The sequence below is a fragment of the Brienomyrus brachyistius genome, chromosome 11 (genome assembly GCF_023856365.1).
Source record: "Brienomyrus brachyistius isolate T26 chromosome 11, BBRACH_0.4, whole genome shotgun sequence".
In the NCBI taxonomy this organism is placed as follows: domain Eukaryota; kingdom Metazoa; phylum Chordata; class Actinopteri; order Osteoglossiformes; family Mormyridae; genus Brienomyrus; species Brienomyrus brachyistius.
In genome coordinates, this window is record NC_064543.1 from 15,119,147 (window position 1) to 15,134,224 (window position 15,078).

A 15,078-nucleotide genomic window follows, 5' to 3' on the forward strand; every position below is an offset into this window, starting at 1 on the left:
CCCAGGAACCTGACAGGTCCATAAAGGCAAGTGCTGCAGCTGTTAAAGGATCCCTGTCTGATTAAGCCATACTCTCCTCTGTGGGATTATGCCAGAATTCAGCAAGAGTTATGTTCCAATATGACAACTCCAGTGAAAATGACTCTATTCATTATGAATGAGCTCAATGCATCCAGTGTGCAACTCTGTGTGCACTATTCAGAAATTTAAGTCTTTATTGCATGATAGAGAAATCATTTAATTAAAATCAACCCTTTAATAAAACGGGACAAAAAAGTGATACATTTGGAATTTTTATTTGATCAAATTTTTCATTTTCCAGTTACCAATGCATTCACAACAAAACATGTTGCAGTAAAATTATACCACTTCATTTTGTATGTAGTACAATTTCCTTTTTAGCTAATGGGAAAGTGGTTTTGTATATTAAAATGATCAGAATCTCACATTATCATCACTTCATCTTTTGCAGTGGGGGATTGGTAATAATATATGTGAGGAATAAGATTTTAGGGGATGCGTTACAGCATTTTATTTTCTCAAAATATAACAACAGTTGATTCCTGGGATTTTTAAGACTTTCCACTGAAAGCCTTAAAAATATTCCAGCAAAAAGCTCAGAAAGTGGCAACACCGTTAAAAATAAACCAGATAAACTAATAAACTAAATGTAGTTTAATTCTAGAAATGGTAATGTATTATTTTTAACTACATGACATAAATTTAGTGATAGTTGACCGTAGCTTATTTCACAAGTTAATTAATAAGAAATAATAATGCGTCAACTTCAGTGAGCTACTCTGAAGAGACTTAAGAATCGGGACGTTTACATGGCTGAAGTTCACACTGTAGAAATGCTTAATAAACCTGACCATCAGTAATTTACAAGCAACTTCAGAGAGCATGATCAAATCTCAGAATATTCCAGTTATTGTTTTCTGTGACCAAGACCAGAGTATTTCCCTAAACAATTGTTCTGCAGTGTGTATACTGGCCCAAAATGTATTGCTCAGTTCATTTAACCAGATATTAAAAGTCAATGAATGTGTAAAAAAAAATAGACCCAGAGATGTTTTTAAGTCACAGTAATTATATATGGGTAACTCAAACGGTTTCCACATTTACCCTTCATTTTCCTACCAATCACAAACGTGGTAAAATTCTGGTTTTGTGGAGATGTTTGTGAAGAATAACATCCAAACTGACCAATCCCTCTCATATCTTAACAGGCACCGGTGCTTGTAAGACAACCCAAGGCCCGTCTCTGTCTTGCCAGGAAAGAAACAGGAAAGTATCAATTGTGATTCATGAACTTTCTGTTTTTCTTTTGTTTTGTTTGTTTGTTTGTTTGATTTTCCTTAAGAAATACATAGAGACCAAAATGGTTTTTAGTAACCATAAACGAGATGGTGGAAGGAAGAGGGAATGTTGGCTGCAGCCCTCCCATCCGTAACTATGCCTCCAGCAGGGAAGCTCTTACCAGTGGGCTTTAATCGGGGCTTGAGTTGCAAAACTCGGAAACGTCTTCCTTCTCCGCCGTCACTGTATGACAACTGCATCCACTGCGCCCGAACAGGAGTTTGTGAAAGGTAGTCGGTACCCTGGAGGCACTGCTGGGTTTCTATGGTGCCGTGTGCTGTACAGCTACCAGTCGGCTGGCTTCCTCACACAAAACCAGGCTTCATGGAAGATCTGCGGCATTTCGGACAGCCCTTAGTCCCATTCGACTGGAGGCATCTGTCAGGATTAAGACCATAAAGTCTTGTTGAACTTTGGTGGGGTTCCAGGTAATTTTCCAGAAGACAGAGATAAGGTTGCTTCTAAAATCTCATCTACAGAGAGTGATGCATTAAAATCAGCTTGTAATCAACAGACACCACAAGGAGCATTAGTTTGTTTAAATGTGATGTTATAGCCAAGACTGGGGCTCTGTTACGACCCGTATAAAGATACATGAAAGTCACAGCTTTATTAATAAAGTGCGGCTTACTAAAACTTATCCACTTGTCCCTTGTTTAATTTGTCATTCACTTATTTCCTTTTACATTTATTTCCAAGGTGTCTGCTTGGTTTGTCATCAAATTCCATGCTACCTCTATTTTGAGAGAGACAGTTGGGGAAACAGTAAGAGCAAAACACTGATCTATCGCTGGGTCACACGTTTGACCAGAACAGTCGCCATCACAATCTTGGCTTAGTTTTTACCTGCTTGTCTGTATGTCTGTCTGTCTATCTGAATATAAGCACGTCCAGCATCTGTGTGACTCTAAACTTTGGTCTTATTTGTAGAGGTAAATGTCGAATATGAGCCTCTGCAAAGTGCTTCACAGTGAACAATACAGGACCAACAGGATTTAATTTTTTTTCTCAATGAAGAATCAAATTAGACGGTGGCTGTTACATGCCTCCGTGAGGAATTCCACCTGTCATTTATGGTGTTTAGTTTAAGCAGCTGTCCTGATCCCTTTCCGTTTGGTTGTCCTGGTAACCAGACCAAGGCGAATGTCAGAGAACTGAATGAAGCAGGTTCTGGCTGTTTATTTAAAACAATGCTAACGTTTTGTTTGACCTCCTGGTTATCTTTAAACCAAACTCATCTGTTGCCAAACCCCTCAGCCACTTGTGTTCATTCACCGGTGTAACACAAGGTAAACATGCAGACTCCACACTTGCACAGAGCCCAGGGGGGGGGGGGGGGGGGGTTATTGAAACCCTGGACGTTTGAGGCAACAGCGCCACCCACTGGGCACTGTTCTTAATCTCTCTGTCTAGAAGATTTTGTATTATATCTTACTGAGAATCTACCAGTCAGTATCTACGAATTTTATTTTAATATGCTCATAAGTTATATGCTATAAATTATTCAAAACCTATGAATGACTTAAAGATTTTTGTCTTTAAATTTGTGGAAGATGTTTGATTTCCGGCAATTAAAGCCTTAGCCTCAGTGTTTCATGCATAGCTGGGGTATGGGGAGGGGCACCAGGGGAGGTTCTTACTTGAGGTGGAAGATATGGGAACATGGCAGGGCCTGGAGCTGCTGGTTTTTCTCCCCGATGGACTCCCCACACATGCCGCAGTAGAGCTCCAGCTCCTCCACACACTGCAGGAACTTCACCACCTGCTCCCGCAGCTCGTCCTGCTGCTCCTTCTTGCGGAAGATCCTCTCGTTCAGGCAGTGCACTTTCAGGGAGCAGAGCTGCAGCACAAAGGAGAGGACGGGGGGAATCACTCTGTGTTTGGGCACACGTGCCGCTAACGGGGCAAACCCACTGATAATCAGGTGTCCGGGGGTCATTAACAGAAATCTGTGGGGGGAAAAACCCAGAAGACTTTTAACAAATGAAGTATCGGGGAAAGATGTGTAGAAAAACTACTATTAAGGCAGGATTCATTTGGCCATAATAGAGGGATAATATGTACATGTACAACAATGTTGTGATCAAGCTAGCAATTAAAATCTTATTGGCAATGCAAGTTTACAAGCCTGACATTATTTTTTCTTAAAACATGCTCTAGAGCAATATTTTTGAATATATGTGGACTATGATGTCCATCTTCCAACTGCTTTTCGCGGTCAGGGTTGAGCTGGACTGTGGCATTTTATTTCAAATATGCTACGGAACATTACATAAAAACAGATGAGGAAGAGTCATCCAATCATCTAAAATTGACTGTCTGGAATAACTCAAAAATGCCCCTGTCATGAGGACCACATTGCCACACATTCTATCAGATGCTCATTCCACACTAAATAATCATTCCAGAACTGCACCTCAGGTTTTGTAGACCCTTCTTCCATCAAAGTACATTCTGCCATTTTAAAAGCACACTCCATAGCACACATGCACAGTTTATAATTAAACTAGAACATCTGAAGAGAACCAAACCATGAACTGACAAGACTAAATCTTCAGATCCATACAGTTGCATGCATACACTGAAAATAACAGACACAAACTCTAGTCAGAGATCGAAAATGACAAATACCATATAAATCAACTGCATACCTTCAGAAGAACTGATCCACATGACAATGTTACACTGACTAACCATAAATACATAGTCAATGCTGTTAGACCCTCAAAACCAGTTATGACCCATAACATAAACTGGAATTACAGGCACACATTTGACAGACGGTGCTTATGAAACATACAATGTCATCATCAGCTGCAAAGCCATATTCTAAAATAAGACAGGCCATAATTACACATCCAAATTTATAAACACCAAAGCTATGGAATATCACTCCAAAATGCCCCCAGAATTCCCAGTTACAGACCTGCACCCTGTAATTACACACCCAAAGTCCATAATCATAGATTCACAATCTTACTGTAAATTACCTTTTAGCCCCATTGAATGAAAATGCATTATAATGTTTTCAAATATATTACAAGTAATAATTCTGTCATAGGATGTATGTTTCTGTAGCTGGTCAGTACAATATTGTAAACAGAGAGACAAGTTTACCTTATTTCCAACCCCCTCAGCCAGCTCTTCTGCCCTCTGCAGTGATTCTAGAGCCTAAAAATTCGGAGAAAGTATTGTATAGTCGATTTAAGTTTACATCCAATTACCACATCAAACTCACATACCTCCTGATAACATATAATAATAATCTGTGATCCACGTCATGCAAAAATTTTCAGAAAAATTGTACATTCGAAGGTATATTTTATATTTTATGTGTCAGTATGAAATAAGCTCAACTTGATTAACTACAGAACAAAGAACAGAGAGACATGCTTACAACTTCACCGTCATTGTGATGTCAGTAAACAGTCACTGACACTGTATCAAAGGAATTCCTAAAGGACAGAAGTCATTCGTAATAAATTTAAGATACGAATAGCTCAGACCTTGTCCAGCTCATTCCGCTGGAGCCAACATTTCCCCACGCCCAAGAATACGGAGGCTTGTCCCAGGCGGTTGCCAATTTCAGTCATGATGCACATAGCCGACTCATAGCGCGGGAATGCTTTCTGCACAGCAGGACAAGATAAAAACAAAACAATCGAGGTAATGAGGTCTTTTTCAGCTGATTCAGGAAAAACCAACGGAATAAACACAACCTTCGTATCTTAAAGCAAAATGTTACATTTGTTACAATAAAGTAACAATGAGGGAGGCTTCATATTTAATTAATGGACAATGAAAAATGAGATACTATACATGTCCATATACTCAGTAATTGTTTTACATGAAAGTATATCCATGAAATGATAGTTATGGAAGAGCAACTTTTCATAGAAATGAGGGGATGTTGACACCTTACCTCAACGTCCTGGCGGCAGCGATGGATGTCTGCGAAGTTGAGCAGGCACAGCGCCTGCAGAGGACGATCTTTATGTTGCAGCGCAATCTTCATTGATTCCTGGGAAAGAGAAACAACATTGAGCTTCATTTAAGACATAATGATTTGCAGTGTTTTAATTTGCACCATTCAGCTAGTATTGTCATACTGTGGCCTTATGGATACATTTTGCATTTCATTGTAGCTGGTTATTATTTCACATAAGATGGTAATTATATTCTTTAATAATCTAATGCAAAATTTAAAGGACACAACAAAACTGCCTTTATCTGCCTTCTAGCTTAACCTTATATGTTACTCCAGTTACTTATTACAGTATAACTATAACTATACTCCCTTTCTAAAACCAGAAAAACCAAGCTAGCCTTGGTAGACAGGTGTGCTGTTATTTCATGTCCTATCTTCAGAGCACTGTCAGATTGTGAGAGTAAAATAATACCTTCAGTTACTCAGTGGTCACGAACAGAGTGCTGTGCTCTCCGCTCTACCTTCTATTCTTCCGTCTATAATGTAGGTTTTACTACAAGAACTGCTGTACTACCAAATTTGAGTCTAGGTGTCACATCTGTATATAAAATACTATCTGGAGCCTCATACAAGGGGTATTAGAGTATGTATGACATAGAAATCCCGCTGAAGTCAGAGGTGATGTCATTAGTGCAGTAAGCTACTCAGACATACTGTACATTCTCACGCCACACGATACATGTAGATTATCCATATCTAACCACTGAAATAGACAGACAGACAGATAGATAGATAGATAGACAGACAGATAGATAGACAGACAGACAGACAGACAGATAGATAGATAGATAGATAGATAGATAGATAGATAGATAGATAGATAGATAGATAGATAGATAGATAGATAGATAGATAGCATTGCATTTGCGCATCATTCAGCATGTGACTAAGATTAGAAACATGTCTAGTGCATTTCTGTCATTTTAAGAATACAGCCAAGAAGCCCCACATTCTGCTCCAAGTACTAATGACACTCGGTTTGAACCCGTCTCTGAAGTGCTTCCAGCTGCTAAAGTTGCAGGGACAAATTAGTCCTGTATATGACTGTGTATCTTTCACAGTTTGAGCAGTTTAAATACTGGTTTTAGTTCCATCGGCCCAGCAGTACTGGAGATCATTTTTCTGCCATCAAACAGAACATCTTGCAATGTACCATAAAACAAACGTTTTTCTATACCGTGATGCAGGAAATGACATAAGATAATGGCGTGACACGTGCTACCTTCCCCATTCACATTCTGCGTGACATTACTGTGTGAATCAGGAAAGAGAGCTGTGCACCATGAACTTCACTAGATTTACACAGATATTTGGAATTCATAATCTCAGCGTCACTAAAAATAATGAGCTACACCAATCATTTTAAAACAATCGAGTCTATCAGTATTAAATATATAAAAATACATACATTTTTAAATATAAACATGGTTCTCTATCAATATTTGTAATATCTTTGATACAATGTAACTTTAATACTGTGGACAGCATTAAAATGTCTTTTACAGTCCTTATCTGATCATAATGCCTTTGATTAATACATTATAGGTTTCTAAATGAGCTGTACAGAGGGTTTTCATTTTGCTCTCTAATGCCCTTCCCAGGGAGGCCGCTAAGCTCCCTGACGCCACAACTCTGCCCACCCTGGTTTAAAAATTCCTCAGCTATGTCAAGCATTCGCATCTCCCAGTCACTGGTGCCCCTCCGGTTCAGATATAACCCATCTGGCTTAAACAGGTCCCATCTGTTCCACACAGTCTTCAAGTCTCACAAACCTAAAACCCTGTGTTCCCCAAAATTTAATTCATGCATATATTCTCATTATATCTCAAAGCTTTCCTTGACATGCATGTTTTTCTGGCTAAATTATGACCACCATAGATATTCTGTTTTTAAGCTTGTAGACTAGTTCCATCTTATATGAGATGACAGACACCCTACCCTTACCTATGTAATCAGTATCAACGCAGGCCATTACATTTAGATCCCCTCTGGACTTAGCTAATAGATAATCCACTTGCATAACAAGGTCTCTGAAATGGTCATCCAGATGGCAACATGCCATTCGAGAATACCTTTGGTAATATCAAGATAACTGTCTACCCTCTAGATGATGAGTTCTGGAAGAAAAATAAGACATTTGAGAGATTCTCTCTCTCTGCAGTGTGCATGTCTTTGGTGGCAACTGTGGCCAACAGCCATCTTATCCTCTGATCCAACACACCCCCCCCCCCCCATCTGCTGCAGTGTACACATAATCTGTTAAAAAAAAACTTATTGTCTATATTAGCAACATGTCAGAGCAGTGTTTTCTAACCTGGTGCTCTGGGACCTCCAGACAGTCCACATTTTTGCTCCCTCAGAACTCCCTGCCAGACAGTCCACATTTTTGCTTCCTCACAGGAAGCAAAATTATGGAATATCTGGGGGTCCCTGAGGACTGGTTTGGGAAACATTGTGCTAAATGACAGATACTCTTTAGGTAAAGAGATATTTACATCTTTAGGTAAAGAATTCCTAGTTGCATGAGCTCAAGATCAAATCTTATTAAATGCGAATTATATTTGAGAATTAATGTAGGACATGTTGCTATTGCTGAAAAAAAATACTAATTAGCAGAAAAAAAGAATGAATAAATAGATATTCTTCAAAGGTCATAAATGTCCTTTGTTTATAGATGTTAACATCTACTATTTCAGACCACCTACCTAGTGCTAGTCTGTCAAGTGATAGAATTTACTGATACTGTATGTGTGTATATAACGTGTCATTACAAGATTGCTATTTTACAGTCATGCAGACTGTTGCCAAGAACTGTGCATCTCTCAGCTGCAGCATCAAGATATGCGAAACATAAACATGTATAAATATTGCATGATGAATGTATTAATGATTAATAATTGCATTAATAATTAATGAATGATGTCAACGATTACTATTCCTAACAGATGTGTTGATCAACCAATCAAGTGCATCATATAAACACATCTATCAGAATAAGATAGCTAAATCAAAATACGCAATTAAAAGTTATTGGTTCCTAAATCGTTAACATGACAAATTCTTTAACCTTTCCTGGGAATCTTTATTTGGAGATTTTTACAATTTGTCAGGTCGTCAAATCACCCATAAATTGCCGATTAAATGCAAAAAACCGAGAACTTTTTTTTCTGATCGGAGGACAACCTTCTCGCATCTGTTAAGTTCATTTAGTCAAATCGATGCCTTGGTGGCAAGTTCCCAGCTGGCTGGCAAACCGAGGATCCTTCACATAAATATCATTCTGCAAGTTCATAAGTGATGCGTAAGATAAGAAATAATAGAACATCTTTATTTGAACTTTATTTGATGCCCATAGGGGTAAAGATTTTGTTATCTGGCAGCTTGTCAAAAATAAGTTACTCCCAGCGCATTAATTCCATGCCGAATAAACAAACAGCGGGAAAGTGTGTAGTGTAGTGCAAGTGGTACAGAGGAGATAGAAACAACACAACCCCTGTAAGGTTATAAAACAATGGTAGCACAGTGTGTGTGTGTGTGTGTGTGTGTGTGTGCGTGTGTGTGTGTGTGTGTGTGTGTGGGGGGGGGGGGCACTTGACTGGGGTGCATTCTGCACATGTGCCAGTGTAAAAGTGTAAAGCAGATGTTTTCACACAAGTTCACAAGCACAAGTTTAAAAAATCACATTTTTGTAAGAGCCATTTATTGTGAAATTCTTTCCACAAAATATGGTTGTTAATAAAAATGTGGTTTCACAGTTGTTTGAGAACAAGCTTTTAAAAATACAGTCAGGACCAGTCACCCCCCCCATAATAGAGAAAGATGGACCCCCCCCCCCCCATAGTAGAGAAATAGGATACTGTCAACACCCCCTTCATCCCACCATGGTCGACAACTTTTAACATTGCGATCCCCCTGGGGAGGACACGTTTTGACAGCTCGAATTCACCTGGATCATCATTAGATAAACCTTTCAAAATGTAAGCATATAATATCCAAAAAAGCAAGTTACTATTATATGACATCTGTTTCTTATCCATTTCCACTTGCTGAAGAGCACAAGATTACCAACAGGATTCAGCCCAAATTGCTGCATAAAATCCAAAATAATTGTGCACTTTGCAAAATGAATGTTTTAGCAACATCTTAAAATGCAAATATAAAGTTTCCTATTCATTTAATTTGCTAGATGGTTCCAGAAAGATTTCACTAAAACAAATTTTCACCTCTCATCACCTTATGAGTGCCATTTCCCCCCTAAATATTCATAAGCACACACTGTGATTAACGTCAACGTGCCACGGACGTCCTTCAACAGAGCTCCAGACACAAAATGTGACGTCTGGCCAGAATCTTTCATGATATAACCACATAATGAGAGCTACAGCAAGATGGTGAATGATAGCAAATAACTTTGGTCATGTGACCTGGAACATAACATGACTGTGACGTGGTACATGACTACGACACTTGTACCCAAGCATCATACCTGTCTGAGAAAGCAGTGGGTAAAGGGTCCAAATGTGAAGTCACTCTGAAATCATATAAGTATATCAGGGCACTGCCTCACACCCCTAAGCATTTCACTGCTTTATCTATCCAGCTACCATAAACACTTAGTACTTTTTAAAAGATGAACCAGCTAATGAAAACACTGCAAAGACTGTCGATCCACTAACTAACCTCTGATTCTAGGCAGGGTTATAAGTGGCCTGCATGGGGTGTTACTGTAATGCAGGGTATATACAGTATACAGACTCATACCTATTACTATACACACTATGGACAATGCAAATTGGTAACATTTTACTTGAGGGGGCACAAATAACTTAGTTATTCAGTTACTACTCAAGAACAAATTATGAACTAACAGTTCCTACATGAAATACAGGATCCGTTATGATTGATTAACGAACATAGGATCAGTGTGTAACTAACATTTAGTTACTGGTTAATTAATACATTTAGTAAGAGCGTACTACTACATTATTCATGTCCCCTCAAGTAAAATGTTGCTTGTAAATATAGCTGCATGTTTTTAGACGGCAGGGACGAAACCATCATAGGAAGCCCGATCGACGCAGGGGGTCACGCAAAATTCATACACACATCTGAGGATGGATTTCTAGAAGAAAGCGGGAAGTTTGTAGAAGCACGACAAATTTCAAAACTGGCAATACCAAGGCAAGATTGGTAGCAATAAAGAGAGAGCAAAGCAATGTTTGTGTTTGTGTGAGCAACTGCAAACGAGATAAATGCAACATAGAACTGGATCCCTGTATCCACGCTTTCAGTAACCGTAGTTTCAGTTCAGTTCAGTACCGTGGTTACTGGAAAATTCCAGAAATGAACGATTCACAAGTTTAAAACCACATGCCAAATGAGTACAGGCTGTAACATGGTGATCTGCCAGCCCAGTCACACCCAGTACATGACACATCTCCCTTTGTCCCCAAATCCAAGCTCCCCAGCAGAACTCTCATCCAGTCTGCCTCTACCATTCCCACTGTTCGCATTCATTGCCACGTTACCACAGTGTCTGCGTTACAAAAATGTATAACAAGCATGATGTTCATTGCTCTGCATCCAGTTATACATGGTATTTTTCCATCTGCAGTTTCGACTATCCACGGTATGAATGAATCTGGGGTTTGAATATTTCCTCTGCTCCACATATGTGGTGTGAAATTCCTCCACAATCCAATGGCTAAGTGGCATCTTTACATTGCCCACAGTATAGAACTGTGTGTGTGGGCAGGACATCCCAGCCTTGTGCCCTATGCAGCCAGTGAAAGGTTCCAGTGGGTGGAAGACTGATAGCTGACACAACTTAAATAAGTAAGCAGTAATTTCTCCACATTTTGATACACTCACAAAGCTCTCAGCTCTGGTCTAGGACCATGCACCTCACCTCACAGCACTCCATCGAGTCTGGCAGGCGGTCCAGCTTCCTGTAGGCCACCGCCATGTGGTACTGGCTCATGGCTCGGTACTTGAGACTCCAGCCCTTGCCGTAGTCATTGACCAGCTCCGCCGCCTTGCAGGGGAAGAACAAGGCCTTCTCATAATCCTGCCAAAGCCCAGACGAACAGGGTGTAAGGGTTAGACGGCAACCGAGAAGGACCCAGAGAATCTACGGTGCAAAACGTCAGAAATAACAAACTTCTGAATGAATCATATCCTTCGAAATATTAAGCCACATACCGACTAAATAATGTTAAGGAAACTATAAAGTGTTTCAGTTAAATGACTTAAAAGTGTTAAAATAACATTTGTTTAAATGTCTTACGGTGATCACTGACTTTAGGTGTTCAAAGTGCCTATTATGACAGTCATATTATTTACTACTTTTCACTAGTGTGCACTGGAATGTGTGCTGAGCTTTAAGGATACAAAGTGACACCCTACACTGTAATTCACATTTTAGGTCATCCTCACTTAAAGTTGTTACAGTGAGATTACAGTGTCACAGTGAAAGAAGAACAACCAGATTGATGTTCTAAAAATCTACCTAGAAAAAGTATTTTCTGGAGGCTACAGTTGGTTATCTAGGTATACAGTGTATGATAAAGGTACCAATTGGGAGGAAAAGACAAAATCTAGTTTGTAATATTTCTTACAATCAAAAGTTGTTTTGTGCATTCAGCAGCCCCAATTCCCATACATCTATTTCACTGGAGCAGAAAGGGCACCTTTCTAAACAGCATAATACTACTTCTGGGATTTGAACTAGCAACCCTTGTGAAATTTCTTTCCAGCCACTGAAAACACCCTAAAGCCGAATGCTTCACACTTCCTACTACATGTGTCAAAAGCACAAGCAAAACTGATACTTAATTGCATATTATCACTTAATATCGGATAAATTGTTTTCACAGCAAGCGAAATCTTTACATGTTTTTACAGAAAAAAAGCACATTTAGATACATTAGCCTATACAGCATAAATACACATTGCCCTACAGTACACTGCATAGCCCACAGGTATACTTAGCATTAGCATTAAAACATGTAATTTCATTTTCTGCCCCCGTAACACATATTCTTCGTTTCTGCACAATACATGATTTTGCCTAATGCTACCATAGCTGCTATGAAACCGCTACTCATCCACTGTTTTATGCTGCTTTTTTCATGTACTTCATAAGATCTTCCAGTTCGTACTGGGAGGGGCAGTGTGTGGCCCTGTGGGTTCGGGCACTGTGCCTGTGATTGGAAGTTCGCCAGTGATTTCACTGGGGGCCCCTGAATAAGACCCTTAACCCCCAATGACTGCAACCATTAGCTAACCCTCCTCTCTCAATCGTACATCACTTTGGAATAAAATCGTCTGATAATAAAATGTACGAAAAAAATGGCTCTAAGCAACATCTCTTTTATTATTTGGCATATTTATTATCTGTCGTTTTTTATTTGTCAGAAAAGATCATTATTTACTGACCAGAAACTACCCTCAATGAATTAATAAAAGTTAGGATTTTAGAATTTTCATATTAACATGACGCTAACAGGGATGCGCGACACTGAGGTATTTCATAGCTACTTCCGCATCAAGAATGACGAATGAGCTAGTAAACATTTCTGTGTTGTTCCTGGTGCTGTCGGCACTCTCCTCAGTCTAGGGGACGGTACCTTCAGCTGAACGTAGAAGTGGCCCAGACTACAGCAGACGCGGCACTCCAGCATCTTGTCGTCGTTGTTGTGGGCATAGCGGAGCGCCTTTTCGTAGCTCTCCAAGGCCTTCTGGAAGACGCTGAGGCCACAGAAGGCATTACCCATACTCAGGCACACCTGTCCGTTCAGCTGCAGACCGATGGTGGTGCCCTGCATGTTCAGGCAGGTCTTGCAGTAGGAGATGGTTTTCTGGAAGTCGCACAGCTTCTCGTTACTTCGTGCAAGGTTCAAGTAGCCTTCTGTCAGGTAGTCTGGGTCCTCCATCTCCCGGGCTGTGTCGATCTGAGCTAGGGCGTACTGCCGAGGGTGTAAGAAGTTCATGTGAAAACTTCTGAAGTTTAATGTTTAGGACACTCGTATCGGCCTTTTAGTCCAAAAAGACCATAGAAAAGTTGAGTCTGCCGTCACTGTGTTATGAAATTGCACTGAAATTCATTTTGGATGATATTTGCATATGGGGCAAATACAGAATGGGACTCCGTACAGACACTCAAGCCGGACACTTTCAAGCACCTTCAAACATATTTAACTGACAGGTTACAAGATGAATAACATCTGGATTTTTGTCTGTTGACTCCTTCTCCATTACAGGGCTGTAGGACATATGGATCTTATTTTATTTTATTTTATTCAGAATTGTTCCAGTAGATTAGATGGGGATTCAATAAATCTGGTCAGTAGAAAATTTAGATTTTTTCAAGTGGCTGTTTGATTTTAGTGCTGAGAGAATACTCACATACTGTACACCCTTTGGCAAGTGATACAAGTAATACAAGATCTAATCAGCTAACCTTTATATAACTCATGATATATAAGGATTTGGTGTATTTCAAAAAAATGAACATGAAGCAAATGGCAGTGTGATTGAAGACCACTGCATTGTCTACTGGGGACAGGAAGAACATAATAGGCAGCAGAGGTATCTGTGGAGTGTCAGGCATGGTGGCTTTTTAAGATTTACTTCTGCCTCCCATATTTTCTTTAGATCCATAATGGCCACAGCAAGTTTTTGAGATTTACAGCAACGACTTTCTTCACTGTGACCATTAGTATTGGACACCAGGGCTGAATTAAGTAGCTGCTGGGATGGCCTGTGTGCCCCTTTGTACAAGTGTGGGGAAGTTCTCAGAAGAAAAAGAAAGACTCTCACAAATCACAAAGATCTCCATTTAAGATAATCCATTGAGCCATCACAAAAATAAATACATTTAATAGGGCAAATTAGCAAAAGTGTAGATATTCATTCGAAAATGAGTCTGGTGCCACTTGGAACACTTTGGTCAAATGCATATTTAGTGAAAGAATACATATAATTCTTGCCATTTTCAAGAAAAGAAATGATGGACAAGATGTTAAAAATATGCTGAAAATAGGGTTTCTCTCTTGCAGTTGGTGTTATTCACACCGCTAACCTGGTTAACAGTTAGCGCTAAAAGACAGTCTGGGATTACAGGCGGGGACCTTACCTTCAACATCTCTTTGTACTTCCCCATCTCAGAGTGGGCAGTGATGAGGCACCCCAGTACCCGGAATTTGCCCTCAGGATCTGACGTTTTCTCCAGCACGTTCATCCAAATGTTCAAGGCCTTTTCTGTCTGATTGGACTGGTAAAGGTGCAGACCCTTTTCAATCTGCTGCTTGGTTTGGTCCTGGCCCATGTCTGTTATGAGATGCCTCATAAAAATCATCCGCTTTGGTGTCCTGTTCACTGGCGGAAGGAGGAAAGGATCTCCTGCTTCCTGCACTGGAGACCTGAAAAAGAAGTAACCCCAAAAGAAGGCAGGCTGTCTAAAGCTTAGCCTTGAGAAGAACCAGTGGTCCAGTTTGTTAAATCCAAGAGCTAAGGGATGGGTGGTCAGAAATTCTGGTGGGCTGAAGAAAATTGGTTTGGAAGAGCCTAGAAGCTAGCACTATATGCCTGAGAGAATCAGAGAAGAATGCAAAAACTCCATCAATTAAGGTACTTGCTGGGGGAGATAGGAAGTCCCAGGCATAAGCTGGAATCCTTAAAAACGTTTACGGGACATGGCGGATCGCCGAAAGAAAGGGCAGCAGTGCAGG

The 15,078-nt window shown here is 39.9% G+C and overlaps 1 protein-coding gene across 1 annotated transcript; it reads right to left on the reverse strand.

Annotated features, from left to right (window-relative positions):
* Positions 1 to 280: 280 nt before the first annotated feature.
* On the reverse strand, positions 281 to 15,076 carry rapsn (receptor-associated protein of the synapse, 43kD). The gene is made up of 8 exons (XM_049029994.1): positions 14,484 to 15,076; positions 12,976 to 13,314; positions 11,256 to 11,414; positions 5,282 to 5,380; positions 4,866 to 4,988; positions 4,477 to 4,530; positions 3,000 to 3,199; positions 281 to 1,737 (listed from the first exon to the last, which is right to left on the reverse strand). Exons 1-8 carry the CDS (start codon positions 14,703 to 14,705, stop codon positions 1,665 to 1,667), a joined length of 1,269 nt encoding a protein of 422 aa, XP_048885951.1. The 5' UTR covers positions 14,706 to 15,076; the 3' UTR covers positions 281 to 1,664.
* Positions 15,077 to 15,078: the final 2 nt, after the last annotated feature.